The 18799-nt window shown below is 41.8% G+C and overlaps 1 protein-coding gene across 3 annotated transcripts in view; it reads left to right on the forward strand.

Annotated features, from left to right (window-relative positions):
• The window catches only part of LOC139757314 (gametogenetin-binding protein 2), a 158829-nt gene that overhangs the window by 67355 nt on the left and 72675 nt on the right, over nucleotides 1-18799 (forward strand). For all 3 annotated transcript variants that reach the window (XM_071677713.1, XM_071677715.1, XM_071677714.1), the window contains exon 6: nucleotides 11990-12161. In XM_071677713.1, the coding sequence (XP_071533814.1) occupies nucleotides 11990-12161 (172 nt within the window). The remainder of the gene's footprint in view (nucleotides 1-11989; nucleotides 12162-18799) is intronic.

Consider the following 18799-nt stretch of genomic DNA (forward strand, 5'->3'; position numbering starts at 1 on the left):
ATATATATATATATATATATATATATATATATATATATATATATATATATATATATATATATATATATATTTTTTTTTTTTTTTTTTAAACCATATATATATTATCCCTGGGGATAGGGGAGAAAGAATACTTCCCACGTATTCCCTGCGTGTCGTAGAAGGCGACTAAAAGGGAAGGGAGCGGGGGGCTGGAAATCCTCCCCTCTCGTTTTTTTTTAATTTTCCAAAAGAAGGAACAGAGAAGGGGGCCAGGTGAGGATATTCCCTCAAAGGCCCAGTCCTCTTTTCTTAACGCTACCTCGCTATCGCGGGAAATGGCGAATAGTATGAAAAAAAAAAAAAAAGAATATATATATATATATATATATATATATATATATATATATATATATATATATATATATATATATATAATATATATACATACACACACATACACATACATATGCACATATACACACACACACACACATACATATATATACATTTGAAAAAAAATAAGAAACACTTTAGAAAACTGAAACTTCTAGCTTGAAATGAAATGAAAAAATGAATGTCACATAATGGTTCAACCTCTGGCTATGGAAAACGAAATGTATAATTTATTTACACAAACGTCAGTAGTAGTTCTCATCAATTTAACCACTGTCTCAATAAGCTTCAATGTCTAAGCTACATTTTTTTCCAATTTCACTATTTTCTTGTCAAAGCACCATGTATGAAAACTATCACTCCAGTAACACAACTGGAGTGATTTTTTTTTTTTTTTTTTTTGTCGCTGTCTCCCGTGTTTGCGAGGTAGCGCAAGGAAACAGACGAATGAAATGGCCTAACCCACCCCCATACACATGTATATACATACGTCCACACACGCAATATACATACCTACACAACTTTCCATGGTTTACCCCAGACGCTTCACATGCCTTGATTCAATCCACTGACAGCACGTCAACCCCGGTTTACCACATCGCTCCAATTCACTCTATTCCTTGCCCTCCTTTCACCCTCCTGCATGTTCAGGCCCCAATCACACAAAATCTTTTTCACTCCATCTTTCCACCTCCAATTTGGTCTCCCTCTTCTCCTCGTTCCCTCCACCTCCGACACATATATTCTCTTGGTCAATCTTTCCTCACTCATTCTCTCCATGTGCCCGAACCATTTCAAAACACCCTCTTCTGCTCTCTCAACCATGCTCTTTTTATTTCCACACATCTCTCTTACCCTTACGTTACTTACTCGATCAAACCACCTCACACCACACATTGTCCTCAAACATCTCATTTCCAGCACATCCATCCTCCTGTGCACAACTCTATCCATAGCCCACGCCTCGCAACCATACAACATTGTTGGAACCACTATTCCTTCAAACATACCCATTTTTGCTTTCCGAGATAATGTTCTCGACTTCCACACATTCTTCAAGGCTCCCAGAATTTTCGCCCCCTCCCCCACCTTATGATCCACTTCCGCTTCCATGGTTCCATCCGCTGCCAGATCCACTCCCAGATATCTAAAACACTTCACTTCCTCCAGTTTTTCTCCATTCAAACTCACCTCCCAATTGACTTGACCCTCAACCCTACTGTACCTAATAACCTTGCTCTTATTCACATTTACTCTTAACTTTCTTCTTTCACACACTTTACCAAACTCAGTCACCAGCTTCTGCAGTTTCTCACATGAATCACCCACCAGCGCTGTATCATCAGCGAACAACAACTGACTCACTTCCCAAGCTCTCTCATCCCCAACAGACTTCATACTTGCCCCTCTTTCCAAAACTCTTGCATTCACCTCCCTAACAACCCCATCCATAAACAAATTTAACAACCATGGAGACATCACACACCCCTGCCGCAAACCTACATTCACTGAGAACCAATCACTTTCCTCTCTTCCTACACGTACACATGCCTTATTTATTATTATTTATTTATTTTGCTTTGTCGCTGTCTCCCGCGTTAGCGAGGTAGCGCAAAGAAACAGACGAAAGAAATGGCCCAACCCACCCACATACACATGTATATACATACACGTCCACCCACACAAATATACATACCTATACATCTCAATGTACACATATATATACATACACAGACGTATACATATATACACATGTACATAATTCATACTATCTGCCTTTATTCATTCCCATCGCCACCTCACCGCACATGGAATAACAACCCCCCTCATGTGTGCGAGGTAGCGCTAGGAAAAGACAACAAAGGCCCCCATTCATTCACACTCAGTCTTTAGCAGTCATGTAATAATGCACCGAAACCACAGCTCCCTTTCCACATCCAGACCCCACAGAACTTTCCATGGTTTACCCCAGACGCTTCACATGCCCTGGTTCAATCCATTGACAGCATGTTGACTCCGGTATACCACATCGTTCCAATTCACTCTATTCCTTGCACGCCTTTCACCTTCCTGCATGTTCAGACCCCAATCACTCAAAATCTTTTTCACTCCATCTTTCCACCTCCAGTTTGGTCTCCCACTTCTCCTCGTTCCCTCCACCTCTGACACATATATCCTCTTGGTCAATCTTTCCTCACTCATTCTCTCCATGTGAACAAACCATTTCAAAACACCCTCTTCTGCTCTCTCAACCATACTCTTTTTATTTCCACACATCTCTCTTACCCTTACGTTACTTACTCAAACCACCTCACATCCCATATTGTCCTCAAACATCTCATTTCCAGCACATCCACCCTCCTGCGCACAACTCTATCCATAGCCCACGCCTCGCAACCATACAACATTGTTGGAACCACTATTCCTTCAAACATACCCATTTTAGCTTTCTGAGATAATGTTCTCGACTTCCAAACATTCTTTAAGGCTCCCAGAATTTTTGCCCCCTCCCCCACCCTATGATTCACTTCCGCTTCCATGGTTCCATCCGCTGCCAGATCCACTCCCAGTTATCTAAAACACTTTACTTCCTCCAGTTTTTTTCCGTTCAAACTTACCTCCCAGTTGACTTGACCCTCAACCCTACTGTACCTAATAACCTTGCTCTTATTCACATTTACTCTTAACTTTCTTCTTTCACACACTTTGCCAAACTCAGTCACCAGCTTCTGCAGTTTCTCACATGAATCAGCCACCAGCGCTGTATCATCAGCGAACAACAACTGACTCACTTCCCAAGCCCTCTCGTCCACAACAGACTGCATACTTGCCCCTCTTTCCAAAACTCTTGCATTCACCTCCCTAACAACCCCATCCATAAACAAATTAAACAACCATGGAGACATCACACACCCCTGCCACAAACCTACATTCACTGAGAACCAATCACTTTCCTCTCTTCCTACACGTACACATGCCTTACATCCTCGATAAAAACTTTTCACTGCCTCTAACAACTTGCCTCCCACACCATATATTATTAATACCTTCCACAGAGCATCTCTATCAACTCTGTCATATGCCTTCTCCAGATCCATAAATGCTACAAACAAATCCATTTGTTTTTCTAAGTATTTCTCACATATATTCTTCAAAGCAAACACCTGATCCACACATCCTTTACCACTTCTGAAACCACATTGCTCTTCCCCAATCTGATGCTCTGTACATTCATTCACCCTCTCAATCAATACCTTCCCATATAATTTACCAGGAATACTCAACAAACTTATACCTCTGTAATTTGAGCACTCACTCTTATCCCCTTTGCCTTTGTACAATGGCACTATGCATGCATTCCGCCAATCCTCAGGCACCTCACCTTGAATCATATATATTTATTATTATACTTTGTCTCTGTCTCCCGTGTTTGCGAGGTAGCGCAAGGAAACAGACGAAAGAAATGGCCCAACCCCCCCTATACACATGTATATACATACGTCCACACACGCAAATATACATACCTACACAGCTTTCCATGCCTTGATTCAATCCACTGACAGCACGTCAACCCCAGTATATCACATCGCTCCAATTCACTCTATTCCTTGCCCTCCTTTCACCCTCCTGCATGTTCAGGCCCCGATCACACAAAATCTTTTTCACTCCATCTTTCCACCTCCAATTTGGTCTCCCTCTTCTCTTTGTTCCCTCCACCTCCGACACATATATCCTCTTGGTCAATCTTTCCTCACTCATCCTCTCCATGTGCCCAAACCACTTCAAAACACCCTCTTCTGCTCTCTCAACCACGCTCTTTTTATTTCCACACATCTCTCTTACCCTTACGTTACTCACTCGATCAAACCACCTCACACCACACATTTTCCTCAAACATCTCATTTCCAGCACATCCATCCTCCTGCGCACAACTCTATCCATAGCCCACGCCTCGCAACCATACAACATTGTTGGAACCACTATTCCTTCAAACATACCCATTTTTGCTTTCCGAGATAATGTTCTCTACTTCCACACATTCTTTAAGGCCCCCAGAATTTTCGCCCCCTCCCCCGCCCTATGATCCACTTCCGCTTCCATGGTTCCATCCGCTGACAGATCCACTCCCAGATATCTAAAACACTTCACTTCCTCCAGTTTTTCTCCATTCAAACTCACCTCCCAATTGACTTGACCCTCAACCCTACTGTACCTAATAGCCTTGCTCTTATTCACATTTACTCTTAACTTTCTTCTTCCACACACTTTACCAAACTCAGTCACCAGCTTCTGCAGTTTCTCACATGAATCAGCCACCAGCGCTGTATCATCAGCGAACAACAACTGACTCACTTCCCAAGCTCTCTCATCCCCAACAGACTTCATACTTGCCCCTCTTTCCAAAACTCTTGCATTTACCTCCCTAACAACCCCATCCATAAACAAATTAAACAACCATGGAGACACCACACACCCCTGCTGCAAACCTACATTCACTGAGAACCAATCACTTTCCTCTCTTCCTACACGTACACATGCCTTACATCCTCGATAAAAACTTTTCACTGCTTCTAACAACTTCCTCCCACACCATATATTCTTAATACCTTCCACAGAGCATCTCTATCAACTCTATCATATGCCTTCTCCAGATCCATAAATGCTACATACAAATCCATTTGCTTTTCTAAGTATTTCTCACATACATTCTTCAAAGCAAACACCTGATCCACACATCCTCTACCACTTCTGAAACCACACTGCTCTTCCCCAATCTGATGCTCTGTACATGCCTTCACCCTCTCAATCAATACCCTCCAATATGATTTACCAGGAATACTCAACAAACTTATACCTCTGTAATTTGAGCACTCACTCTTATCCCCTTTGCCTTTGTACAATGGCACTATGCACGCATTCCGCCAATCCTCAGGCACCTCACCATGAGTCATACATACATTAAATAAACTTACCAACCAGTCAACAATACAGTCACCCCCTTTTTTAATAAATTCCACTGCAATACCATCCAAACCTGCTGCCTTGCCGGCTTTCATCTTCCGCAAAGCTTTCACTACCTCTTCTCTGTTTACCAAATCATTTTCCCTAACCCTCTCACTTTGCACACCACCTCGAGCAAAACACCCTATATCTGCCACTCTATCATCAAACACATTCAACAAACCTTCAAAATACTCACTCCATCTCCTTCTCACATCACCACTACTTGTTATCACCTCCCCATTTGCGCCCTTCACTGAAGTTCCCACTTGCTCCCTTGTCTTACGCACTTTATTTACCTCCTTCCAGAACATCTTTTTATTCTCCCTAAAATTTAATGATATTGTCTCACCCCAACTCTCATTTGCCCTTTTTTTCACCTCTTGCACTTTTCTCTTGACCTCCTGTCTCTTTCTTTTATACATCTCCCACTCAATTGCATTTTTTCCCTGCAAAAATCGTCCAAATGCCTCTCTCTTCTCTTTCACTAATACTCTTACTTCTTCATCCCACCACTCACTACCCTTTCTAATCAACCCACCTCCCACTCTTCTCATGCCACAAGCATCTTTTGCGCAATCCATCACTGATTCCCTAAATACATCCCATTCCTCCCCCACTCCCCTTACTTCCATTGTTCTCACCTTTTTCCATTCTGTACTCAGTCTCTCCTGGTACTTCCTCACACAGGTCTCCTCAAGCTCACTTACTCTCACCACCCTCTTCACCCCAACATTCACTCTTCTTTTCTGAAAACCCATACAAATCTTCACCTTAGCCTCCACAAGATAATGATCAGACATCCCTCCAGTTGCACCTCTCAGCACATTAACATCCAAAAGTCTCTCTTTCGCATGCACCATGAATCATACATACATTAACCTTACCAACCAGTCAACAATACAGTAACCCCCTTTTTTAATAAATTCCACTGCAATACCATCTAAACCTGCTGCCTTGCCGGCTTTCATCTTCCGCAAAGCTTTTACTACTTCTTCTGTGTTTACCAAATCATTTTCCCTAACCCTCTCACTTTGCACACCACCTTGACCAAAACACCCTATATCTGCCACTCTATCATCAAACACATTCAACAAACCTTCAAAATACTCACTCCATCTCCTTTTCACATCACCACTACTTGTTATCACCTCCCCATTAGCCCCCTTCACTGAAGTTCCCATTTGCTCCCTTGTCTTATGCACTTTATTTACCTCCTTCCAAAACATCTTTTTATTCCCTTTAAAATTTAATGATACTCTCTCACCCCAACTCTCATTTGCCTTCTTTTTCACCTCTTGCACCTTTCTCTTGACCTCTTGCCTCTTTCTTTTATACATCTCCCATTCATTTGCATTTTTTCCCTCCAAAAATCGTCCAAATGCCTCTCTCTTCTCTTTCACTAATAATCTTACTTCATCCCACCGCTCACTACCCTTTCTAATCAACCCTCCTCCCACGCTTCTCATGCCACAAGCATCTTTTGCGCAATCCATCACAGCTTCCCTAAATACATCCCATACCTCCCCCACACCCCTTACCTCCTTTGTTTTCACCTTTTTCCATTCTGTACTCAGTCTCTCCTGGTACTTCCTCACACAAGTCTCCTTCCCAAGCTCACTTACTTTCACCACTGTCTTCACCCCAACATTCTCTCTTCTTTTCTGAAAACCTCCACAAATCTTCACCTTCGCCTCCACAAGATAATGATTAGACATCCCTCCAGTTGCGCCTCTCAGCACATTAACATCCCAAAGTCTCTCTTTTGCACGCCTGTCAATTAACACGTAATCCAATAATGCTCTCTGTCCATCTCTCCTACTTGCATATATATGCTTATGGATATCTCTCTTTTTACACCAGGTATTCCCAATCACCAGTCCTTTTTGAGCACATAAAGCTACAAGCTCTTCACCATTTCCATTTACAACACTGAACACCCCATATACACCAATTATTCCCTCAACTGCCACATTTCTCACCTTTGCATTCAAATCACCCATCACTATAACCCAGTCTCGTGCATCAAAACTACTGACACACTCGCTTAGCTGCTCCCAAAACACTTGCCTCTCATGATCTTTCTTCTCATGCCCAGGTGCATATGCACCAATAATCACCCATCTCTCTCCATCAACTTTCAGTTTTACCCATATCAATCTAGAGTTTACTTTCTTACACTCCATCACATACTCCCATCTCTCCTGTTTCAGGAGAAGTGCTACTCCTTCCCTTGCTCTTGTCCTCTCACTAACCCCTGACTTTACTCCCATGACATTCCCAAACCACTCTTCCCCTTTACCCTTGAGCTTCGTTTCACTCAGAGCCAAAACATCCAGGTTCCTTTCCTCAAACATACTACCTGTCTCTCCTTTTTTCTTATTTTGGTTACATCCACACACATTTAGGCACCCTGATCTGAGCTTTCGAGGAGGAAGAGCACTCTCCCGCGTGACTCCTTCTGTTTCCCCTTTTTTATATTTTTTTTATTATACTTTGTCGCTGTCTCCCGCGTTTGCGAGGTAGCGCAAGGAAACAGACGAAAGAAATGGCCCAACCCACCCCCATACACATGTATATACATACGTCCACACACGCAAATATACATACCTACACAGCTTTCCATGGTTTATCCCAGACGCTTCACATGCCTTGCTTCAATCCACTGACAGCACGTCAACATCGGTATACCACATCGCTCCAATTCACTCTATTCCTTGCCCTCCTTTCACCCTCCTGCATGTTCAGGCCCCGATCACACAAAATCTTTTTCACTCCATCTTTCCACCTCCAATTTGGTCTCCCTCTTCTCCTTGTTCCCTCCACCTCCGACACATATATCCTCTTGGTCAATCTTTCCTCACTCATCCTCTCCATGTGCCCAAACCACTTCAAAACACCCTCTTCTGCTCTCTCAACCACGCTCTTTTTATTTCCACACATCTCTCTTACCCTTACGTTACTCACTCGATCAAACCACCTCACACCACACATTGTCCTCAAACATCTCATTTCCAGCACATCCATCCTCCTGCGCACAACTCTGTCCATAGCCCACGCCTCGCAACCATACAACATTGTTGGAACCACTATTCCTTCAAACATACCCATTTTTGCTTTCCGAGATAATGTTCTCGACTTCCACACATTCTTCAAGGCCCCCAGGATTTTCGCCCCCTCCCCCACCCTATGATCCACTTCCGCTTCCATGGTTCCATCCGCTGCCAGATCCACTCCCAGATATCTAAAACACTTCACTTCCTCCAGTTTTTCTCCATTCAAACTCACCTCCCAATTGACTTGACCCTCAACCCTACTGTACCTAATAACCTTGCTCTTATTCACATTTACTCTTAACTTTCTTCTTCCACACACTTTTCCAAACTCAGTCACCAGCTTCTGCAGTTTCTCACATGAATCAGCCACCAGCGCTGTATCATCAGCAAACAACAACTGACTCACTTCCCAAGCTCTCTCATCCCCAACAGACTTCATACTTGCCCCTCTTTCCAAAACTCTTTCATTTACCTCCCTAACAACCCCATCCATAAACAAATTAAACAACCATGGAGACATCACACACCCCTGCCGCAAACCTACATTCACTGAGAACCAATCACTTTCCTCTCTTCCTACACGTACACATGCCTTACATCCTCGATAAAAACTTTTCACTGCTTCTAACAACTTTCCTCCCACACCATATATTCTTAATACCTTCCACAGAGCATCTCTATCAACTCTATCATATGCCTTCTCCAGATCCATAAATGCTACATACAAATCCATTTGCTTTTCTAAGTATTTCTCACATACATTCTTCAAAGCAAACACCTGATCCACACATCCTCTACCACTTCTGAAACCACACTGCTCTTCCCCAATCTGATGCTCTGTACATGCCTTCACCCTCTCAATCAATACCCTCCCATATAATTTACCAGGAATACTCAACAAACTTATACCTCTGTAATTTGAGCACTCACTCTTATCCCCTTTGCCTTTGTACAATGGCACTATGCATGCATTCCGCCAATCCTCAGGCACCTCACCATGAGTCATACATACATTAAATAACCTTACCAACCAGTCAACAATACAGTCACCCCCTTTTTTAATAAATTCCACTGCAATACCATCCAAACCTGCTGCCTTGCCGGCTTTCATCTTCCGCAAAGCTTTCACTACCTCTTCTCTGTTTACTAAATCATTTTCCCTAACCCTCTCACTTTGCACACCACCTCGACCAAAACACCCTATATCTGCCACTCTATCATCAAACACATTCAACAAACCTTCAAAATACTCACTCCATCTCCTTCTCACATCACCACTACTTGTTATCACCTCCCCATTTGCGCCCTTCACTGAAGTTCCCATTTGCTCCCTTGTCTTACGCACTTTATTTACCTCGTTCCAGAACATCTTTTTATTCTCCCTAAAATTTAATGATACTCTCTCACCCCAACTCTCATTTGCCCTTTTTTTCACCTCTTGCAGCTTTCTCTTGACCTCCTGTCTCTTTATTTTATACATCTCCCACTCAATTGCATTTTTTCCCTGCAAAAATCGTCCAAATGCCTCTCTCTTCTCTTTCACTAATACTCTTACTTCTTCATCCCACCACTCACTACCCTTTCTAATCAACCCACCTCCCACTCTTCTCATGCCACAAGCATCTTTTGCGCAATCCATCACTGATTCCCTAAATACATCCCATTCCTCCCCCACTCCCCTTACTTCCATTGTTCTCACCTTTTTCCATTCTGTACTCAGTCTCTCCTGGTACTTCCTCACACAGGTCTCCTTCTCAAGCTCACTTACTCTCACCACCCTCTTCACCCCAACATTCACTCTTCTTTTCTGAAAACCCATACAAATCTTCACCTTAGCCTCCACAAGATAATGATCAGACATCCCTCCAGTTGCACCTCTCAGCACATTAACATCCAAAAGTCTCTCTTTCGCACGCCTGTCAATTAACACGTAATCCAATAACGCTCCCTGGCCGTCTCTCCTACTTACATAAGTATACTTATGTATATTTCGCTTTTTAAACCAGGTATTCCCAATCATCAGTCCTTTTTCAGCACATAAATCTACAAGCTCTTCACCATTTCCATTTACAACACTGAACTCCCCATGTATACCAATTATTCCCTCAACTGCCACATTACTCACCTTTGCATTCAAATCATCCATCACTATGACCTGGTCTCGTGCATCAAAACCACTAACACACTCATTCAGCTGCTCCCAAAACACTTGCCTCTCTTGATCTTTCTTCTCATGCCCAGGTGCATATGCACCAATAATCACCCACCTCTCTCCATCAACTTTCAGTTTTACCCATATTAATCGAGAATTTACTTTCTTACACTCTATCACATACTCCCACAACTCCTGTTTCAGGAGTATTGCTACTCCTTCCCTTGCTCTTGTCCTCTCACCAACCCCTGACTTTACTCCCCAGACATTCCCAAACCACTCTTCCCCTTTACCCTTGAGCTTCGTTTCACTCAGAGCCAAAACATGCAGGTTCCTTTCCTCAAACATACTACCTATCTCTCCTTTTTTCACATTTTGGTTACATCCACACACATTTAGGCACCCCACTCTGAGCCTTCGAGGAGGATGAGCACTCCCCGCGTGACTCCTTCTTCTGTTTCCCATTTTAAAAAATTAATACAAGGAGGGGAGGATTTCTGGCCCCCCGCTCCCGTCCCCTCTAGTCGCTTTCTACGACACGCGAGGAATACGTGGGAAGTATTCTTTCACCCCTATCCCCAGGGATAATATACATATATATATACATATACACATACACACACATACACATACATACGCACATTTAAAATACAAGGAGGGGATGGTTTCTAGGCCCCCGCTCCCATCTTCTTTAGTCGCCTTCTATGACACGTGAGGAATGCGTGGTAAGTATTCTTTCTCCCCTATCCCCAGGGATAATAAAAGATATGATAGATTAAATGATGCACCCTCTAAAAAACCCTCCTCCTCTATTTCTCCAAAACTCCCCATGATGATTTATGCATCCATATGAGGTTTGTTAGATCATCTGCTTTACATATTCTTGATTTTTACTTGCTTTTCTTTTATTTTATAATGGGGCTGTTTGGTAGTTTTAGGGTTCTGTGATTGTGAAATTTTCTGTATGTGTGAGGACTTTTGCACTAGTCTGTGGAAAGTGATTGGAGTCATGTAATCAGAGAGAAAGTGAAGAGGGTTGGAGATAGAATTGTTTTGTGGAAAACTCCATTTCAGGGGTGATGGTTTAGGGGCTAAGCATTTGTGCGTGATGATAGATTGGCAGCCAGCTATGAAGGTGACCACCCATTTTTTGTTATATTGTCTAAACATGTGCCAAGGATGGTGTGGAATGTTACATTGATCTCTATTGCTAGTAATTTTGTGTAGAAGGGTGGTGGTTGGTTGAAACCATCCAGAATGTGTTTTGTGTAAGGTTTTTGTGCATTGCTGTAATGGTATGATGAAGTGAACAACATAATTTTTTTATGCATCTTTAAACAGATTTAAGGATTTACTGCTTAATTTATATTATATCCATCTGTTAAAACGAATTGCTCTACTTTTCTAGACGTGAGCGACATGCAAAAACATTAGAAATAGCACAAGAAGAAGTTTTGACGTGTTTAGGACTATTTTTGTATGAACGACTCCAGCGAATCCATACACGAATGCGTGAAGAAGAACAAACTTGGGATATCCTCTTCCATGTTGCTTTGGATACTCTAAAGAGGAATTTTGAGGTAAGAATTTCATAGTATGTTGTAAGGATTGAAAACCAATTGCTCCTGTACCTAATTACATTACCTGCAAATATTTTTTATCTATAAATTATAATTGATTGTTGTTTCCCACATCAGTGAGGTAGCACCAGAAGAAGAATGGCCTATCCACTCATATACACATGTATATACATAAATGCCCATACATGCATATATACATACATATTTTATTATACTTAGTCGCTGTGTGCCGCGTTACTGAGATAGCACAAGAAAACAGACAAAAAAATGGTCCAACCTACCCATATGCTCATGTATATACGTAAATGCCCTCACATGTACATATACATAAGTATACATTTCAATGTATACATACGTCTACATATATACATGTACATATTCATACTTGCTGCTTTCATCCTTTCCCATTGCCACCCTGCCACACATGAAATGGCACCCCCTCCCCCCATGCACGAGTGAGGTAGCGCTAGGAAAAGACAACAAAGGCCACATTTGTTCATACTCAGTCTCTAGCTATCATGTGTAATGCACCGAAACCACAGCTCCCTTTCCACATACATACACAAAATATACACATATACATACATACACATACATATTCATACTTGCTTGCCCTCTTCCATTCCTGGCGCTACCCATCCCCACAGGAAACAGCATCGCTACCCCCTGCTTCAGCAAGGTAGTGCCAGGAAAACAGACAAAAGAGGCCACATTTCACACTCACTCTCTACCTGTCATGTGTAATGCACCAAAACCATAGCTCCCTTTCCACATCCATGCCCCACATACCTTTCCAAAGATTTCACATGCCTTTCTTCAGTCCATTGACAGCAGGTTGACCCCAGTATACCACATTGTTCAGTTCATTCTACTCCTTGCGCGCCTCTCACCCTCCTGTATGTTCAGGCCCCGATTGCTCAAAATCTTTTCCACTCCATTCTTCCACCTCCAGTTTTGTCTCCTGCTTCTCTTTGTTCCCTCCACCTCTGACACATATATCCTCTTTGTCAATCTTTCCTCACTTGTTCTCTCCATATGTCTAAACCATTTCACCACACCCTCTTCTGCTCTCTCAACCACACTTTATTTCCACACATCTCTCTTACCCTTTCATTATTTACTCAATCAAACCACGTCACATCACATTGTCCTGAGACATTTCATTTTCAACACATCCGCCCTTCTTACAACCCTGTCTACAGCCCATGCCTCGCAACCATATGATATTGTTTAAACTACTGTCCCTTCAAACATATCCATTTTTGCATACATGAGGTTGAAAAGCTTTATAGTGTCGTAGGAATTGCACCTTTTTTAGTATGAATATGTAGATAAACCATTATGCTTCCCCTTGAATTACCAAAGTTGATGCTTTTTTTTTCGGATTGTATTTTTTATGTTTAAAACAAAAGATTGCATAACTAACTTTTTTTATTGCTGATTTCCTAAAGTAGATCTCATGATGTCAGAACTGTACTGGAACCAGATTCTAAGTTTTTGTGGGAAAGGTTCATGGACCTTTGAATTAATGGAAGGCAAAACACCAGGTTGATGGCTGAAGGTGTTGAGCTGTTGAGCTGTAACACATCTCAAGGTAAGGTTGTACCAGTGCGTATGTCTTAAGAAGGCTGATGAGCTATGGTTTTATGCAACAGCAAAACAGACAGGCAAGCACAGGTACAATCTCTGAGGCACATTTCTTTTGAATATAAGGAATACCATCCAATCCATATATCTTGCTTGTTTCCAAACAGGGAATGCTTAAGGTTTGAGAGAAGGGCATAGTTCATGTATAGGTTACAGCTGGCCATCTGTGCTGACAACTTCTACAGATCACCCTGCTAATCCATGTATTGTAGGTCACAGAAGTCATCCCCTTTTATCAATTGTAAGGGTTAGAATTTTTTGTTTTAAGAACATAAGTTGGGACCCAAGAGAACTTTTGCAAGTTCAAGAATTAAAGCATGAGGCCACAGAAGTGTGATGACCCAAAAGATAAAGCTGAAGCATTTGACATGTGAGAACATGAAGTCAATGGCTGAGCACTCTGGAAGAGGTCAGCTGAAAACACATGCAAATAAGCTGCTGCTGTAAAATTTGCCTATGTTTCTACCAAAATTAGCAAGCTGGGGAGTGATGAAAATGAATTTGCAATGTTGGACTGCTGCATCTAGGCATGACACCAAGGTGTGATACTTCAACAGAAACATATTTGTGGTAAAACCATGTCTCTTTATGAAAAGTTAGTCTACCTTAGTCTTAGTGAGTACAGAATATAAAGAGCTGTGCACATATATAGGCCTATTCACTCATTGCTGGCTGCTAATAGAATAGCATCGTAGCAGTTATATACGTATATGTCATAAGCTACTGTAAGAGAATACAGTCATATAATATTACAGTAAGATGATCTAACAGAGTTGTAAACGTTTTGCTGTGTTAGAGAGAGGCAGGGTTGGCCATGTAATGGATTTCTGGTTGGGGTGGTGACTCGTTAACCAGCCATGAGAGGTACCTGTCCTCTTAATGCCAGTTTGGTTTCATCATGCATATTGACCATGTCATTATAGTGGTTGATTGAGTGACTTGTGTATTCTCTAATACCCAGGTTAGCATTACTCCATAGAGCACTGTTTTGTTACTGCATTATAGCTTGCTTCTATGAGTTCTGGTTTTACCAGAAAAAAATGGTGGAAATTCATAAAAGAAGTCAAAAGTCATGAGTCCAAACACGCATAACACATTGAGAGCAGCTCTTTATGTTTATACTCACTTCAGAGCACCATATACATGTATGCTTGCATTCAGTCAGCACCAAGTGCTCTCCTCAGTTAGTACAATACAAATTTTGATCTACTTACATTCTTGCTAACTGACCAGCCTGTTTGTCTGGCATATGGCCTGCAAGTTATGGTTCTGCTGTTAATCTAAACTGTCTACGAGAAACCCCTCAGATATAGATTTAGAAGTGTTAAGGCAGTTGGAAGCTGGTGAGTGTCAGTTCGATGTTGGTGGTGCTTTCAAATTGGCCACATCAACTGTTAAAATTATTGTTAAGACTGCAGACTCTGCCATGATGAAGTTATCAGCAACATAGGTGACTTATTCAAGGAACATTTTGTTAGAAAAATGGAAGGCAGACATGGTGGTGGGTTAACCATCAGTTGTTTTGAAGAGCACTTTTCAGTGCACCCAATGTATGGTAGCACACCTTCCTACTTTCTCTCTTCATATTTTAAAATGTTATGTAATGTAATGTTGAAGGGATGCTTTTTTCCTCTTATACACTCCCACTAAATTCTGTGGGTAGACATTAATTGTTCAGTAGTGCATAACAGTGCTACCAAAGGAACCACAGTTTCCCCATCATCAGTACTATCTCTTTTATGACCACCTGAATCATTATTTCAGTGATGCAAAGATGGATTAGCTTCATTCAGAGTAGAGCTGTATGATATCCACTGCCTCCTGCCTCCCTCCCACCCACTGCGTCTGACTGACGTGTTGCCTATCACTCATTCGACTACAGTTATCACTATTCATCAAACGACTCTCTTTCATGACACAATAATGTACATTATTTATTTGTCATTTGTTGATTAGTGAAGATTATTTTAAAACTTGATCTCAGTTTCCCATGTTAGTTCCTGGGAACAGATGAAGAAAGACACTTCCACACATATACATATATGGCTGTAACCAAGATGTGAAGACCCTTAGTGGAAAAACAATCACTCTTGAAGTAGAACCTTCAGACACAATTGAAAATGTGAAGGAAAATAGTGAAATTAGAGAAAAATGTAGCTTAGACATTGAAGCTTATTGATACAGTGGTTAAATTGATGAGAACTGCTATTGATGTTTGTGTAAATAAATTATACATTTCCTTTTTTCCATAGCCAGAGGTTGAACCATTATGTGACATTCTTTTTTTTTCATTCATTTCAAGCTAGAAGTTTCAGTTTTCTAAATTGTTTCTTACATTTCTCATATGAATATATATGTATGTGTGTGTGTGTGTATATGTGCGTATGTATGTGTATGTGTGTGTGTGTGTGTATGTATATATATATATATGTATATTATCCCTGGGGATAGGGGTGAAAGAATACTTCCCACGTATTCCTCGCGTGTCGTAGAAAGCGACTAGAGGGGACGGGAGCGGGGGGCCAGAAATCCTCCCCTCCTTGTATTAACTTTCTAAAATGGGAAACAGAAGAAGGAGTCACGCAGGGAGTGCTCATCCTCCTCGAAGGCTCAGAGTGGGGTGCCTAAATGTGTGTGGATGTAACCAAGATGTGAAAAAAGGAGAGATAGGTAGTATGTTTGAGGAAAGGAACCTGGATGTTTTGGCTCTGAGTGAAACGAAGCTCAAGGGTAAAGGGGAAGAGTGGTTTGGGAATGTTTGGGGAGTAAAGTCAGGGGTTAGTGAGAGGACAAGAGCAAGGGAAGGAGTAGCAATACTCCTGAAACAGGAGTTGTGGGAGTATGTGATAGAGTGTAAGAAAGTAAATTCTCGATTAATATGGGTAAAACTGAAAGTTGATGGAGAGAGATGGGTGATTATTGGTGCATATGCACCTGGGCATGAGAAGAAAGATCAAGAGAGGCAAGTGTTTTGGGAGCAGCTGAATGAGTGTGTTAGTGGTTTTGATGCACGAGACCGGGTCATAGTGATGGGTGATTTGAATGCAAAGGTGAGTAATGTGGCAGTTGAGGGAATAATTGGTATACATGGGGTGTTCAGTGTTGTAAATGGAAATGGTGAAGAGCTTGTAGATTTATGTGCTGAAAAAGGACTGATGATTGGGAATACCTGGTTTAAAAAGCGAGATATACATAAGTATACTTATGTAAGTAGGAGAGATGGCCAGAGAGCGTTATTGGATTACGTGTTAATTGACAGACGTGCGAAAGAGAGACTTTTGGATGTTAATGTGCTGAGAGGTGCAACTGGAGGGATGTCTGATCATTATCTTGTGGAGGCTAAGGTGAAGATTTGTATGGGTTTTCAGAAAAGAAGAGTGAATGTTGGGGTGAAGAGGGTGGTGAGAGTAAGTGAGCTTGAGAAGGAGACCTGTGTGAGGAAGTACCAGGAGAGACTGAGTACAGAATGGAAAAAGGTGAGAACAATGGAAGTAAGGGGAGTGGGGGAGGAATGGGATGTATTTAGGGAATCAGTGATGGATTGCGCAAAAGATGCTTGTGGCATGAGAAGAGTGGGAGGTGGGTTGATTAGAAAGGGTAGTGAGTGGTGGGATGAAGAAGTAAGAGTATTAGTGAAAGAGAAGAGAGAGGCATTTGGACGATTTTTGCAGGGAAAAAATGCAATTGAGTGGGAGATGTATAAAAGAAAGAGACAGGAGGTCAAGAGAAAGGTGCAAGAGGTGAAAAAAAAGGGCAAATGAGAGTTGGGGTGAGAGAGTATCATTAAATTTTAGGGAGAATAAAAAGATGTTCTGGAAGGAGGTAAATAAAGTGCGTAAGACAAGGGAGCAAATGGGAACTTCGGTGAAGGGCGCAAGTGGGGAGGTGATAAGAAGTAGTGGTGATGTGAGAAGGAGATGGAGTGAGTATTTTGAAGGTTTGTTGAATGTGTTTGATGATAGAGTGGCAGATATAGGGTGTTTTGGTTGAGGTGGTGTGCAAAGTGAGAGGGTTAGGGAAAATGATTTGATAAACAGAGAAGAGGTAGTGAAAGCTTTGCGGAAGATGAAAGCCGGCAAGGCAGCGGGTTTGGATGGTATTGCAGTGGAATTTATTAAGAAAGGGGGTGACTGTATTGTTGACTGGTTGGTAAGGTTATTTAATGTATGTATGACTCATGGTGAGGTGCCTGAGGATTGGCGGAATGCGTGCATAGTGCCATTGTACAAAGGCAAAGGGGATAAGAGTGAGTGCTCAAATTACAGAGGTATAAGTTTGTTGAGTATTCCTGGTAAATTATATGGGAGGGTATTGATTGAGAGGGTGAAGGCATGTACAGAGCATCAGATTGGGGAAGAGCAGTGTGGTTTCAGAAGTGGTAGAGGATGTGTGGATCAGGTGTTTGCTTTGAAGAATGTAAGTGAGAAATACTTAGAAAAGCAAATGGATTTGTATGTAGCATTTATGGATCTGGAGAAGGCATATGATAGAGTTGATAGAGATGCTCTGTGGAAGGTATTAAGAATATATGGTGTGGGAGGAAAGTTGTTAGAAGCAGTGAAAAGTTTTTATCGAGGATGTAAGGCATGTGTACGTGTAGGAAGAGAGGAAAGTGATTGGTTCTCAGTGAATGTAGGTTTGCGGCAGGGGTGTGTGATGTCTTCATGGTTGTTTAATTTGTTTATGGATGGGGTTGTTAGGGAGGTAAATGCAAGAGTTTTGGAAAGAGGGGCAAGTATGAAGTCTGTTGGGGATGAGAGAGCTTGGGAAGTGAGTCAGTTGTTGTTCGCTGATGATACAGCGCTGGAGGCTGATTCATGTGAGAAACTGCAGAAGCTGGTGACTGAGTTTGGAAAAGTGTGTGGAAGAAGAAAGTTAAGAGTAAATGTGAATAAGAGCAAGGTTATTAGGTACAGTAGGGTTGAGGGTCAAGTCAATTGGGAGGTGAGTTTAAATGGAGAAAAACTGGAGGAAGTGAAGTGTTTTAGATA

The sequence above is a fragment of the Panulirus ornatus genome, chromosome 25, assembly GCF_036320965.1.
Source record: "Panulirus ornatus isolate Po-2019 chromosome 25, ASM3632096v1, whole genome shotgun sequence".
Taxonomy (NCBI): Eukaryota; Metazoa; Arthropoda; class Malacostraca; order Decapoda; family Palinuridae; genus Panulirus; species Panulirus ornatus.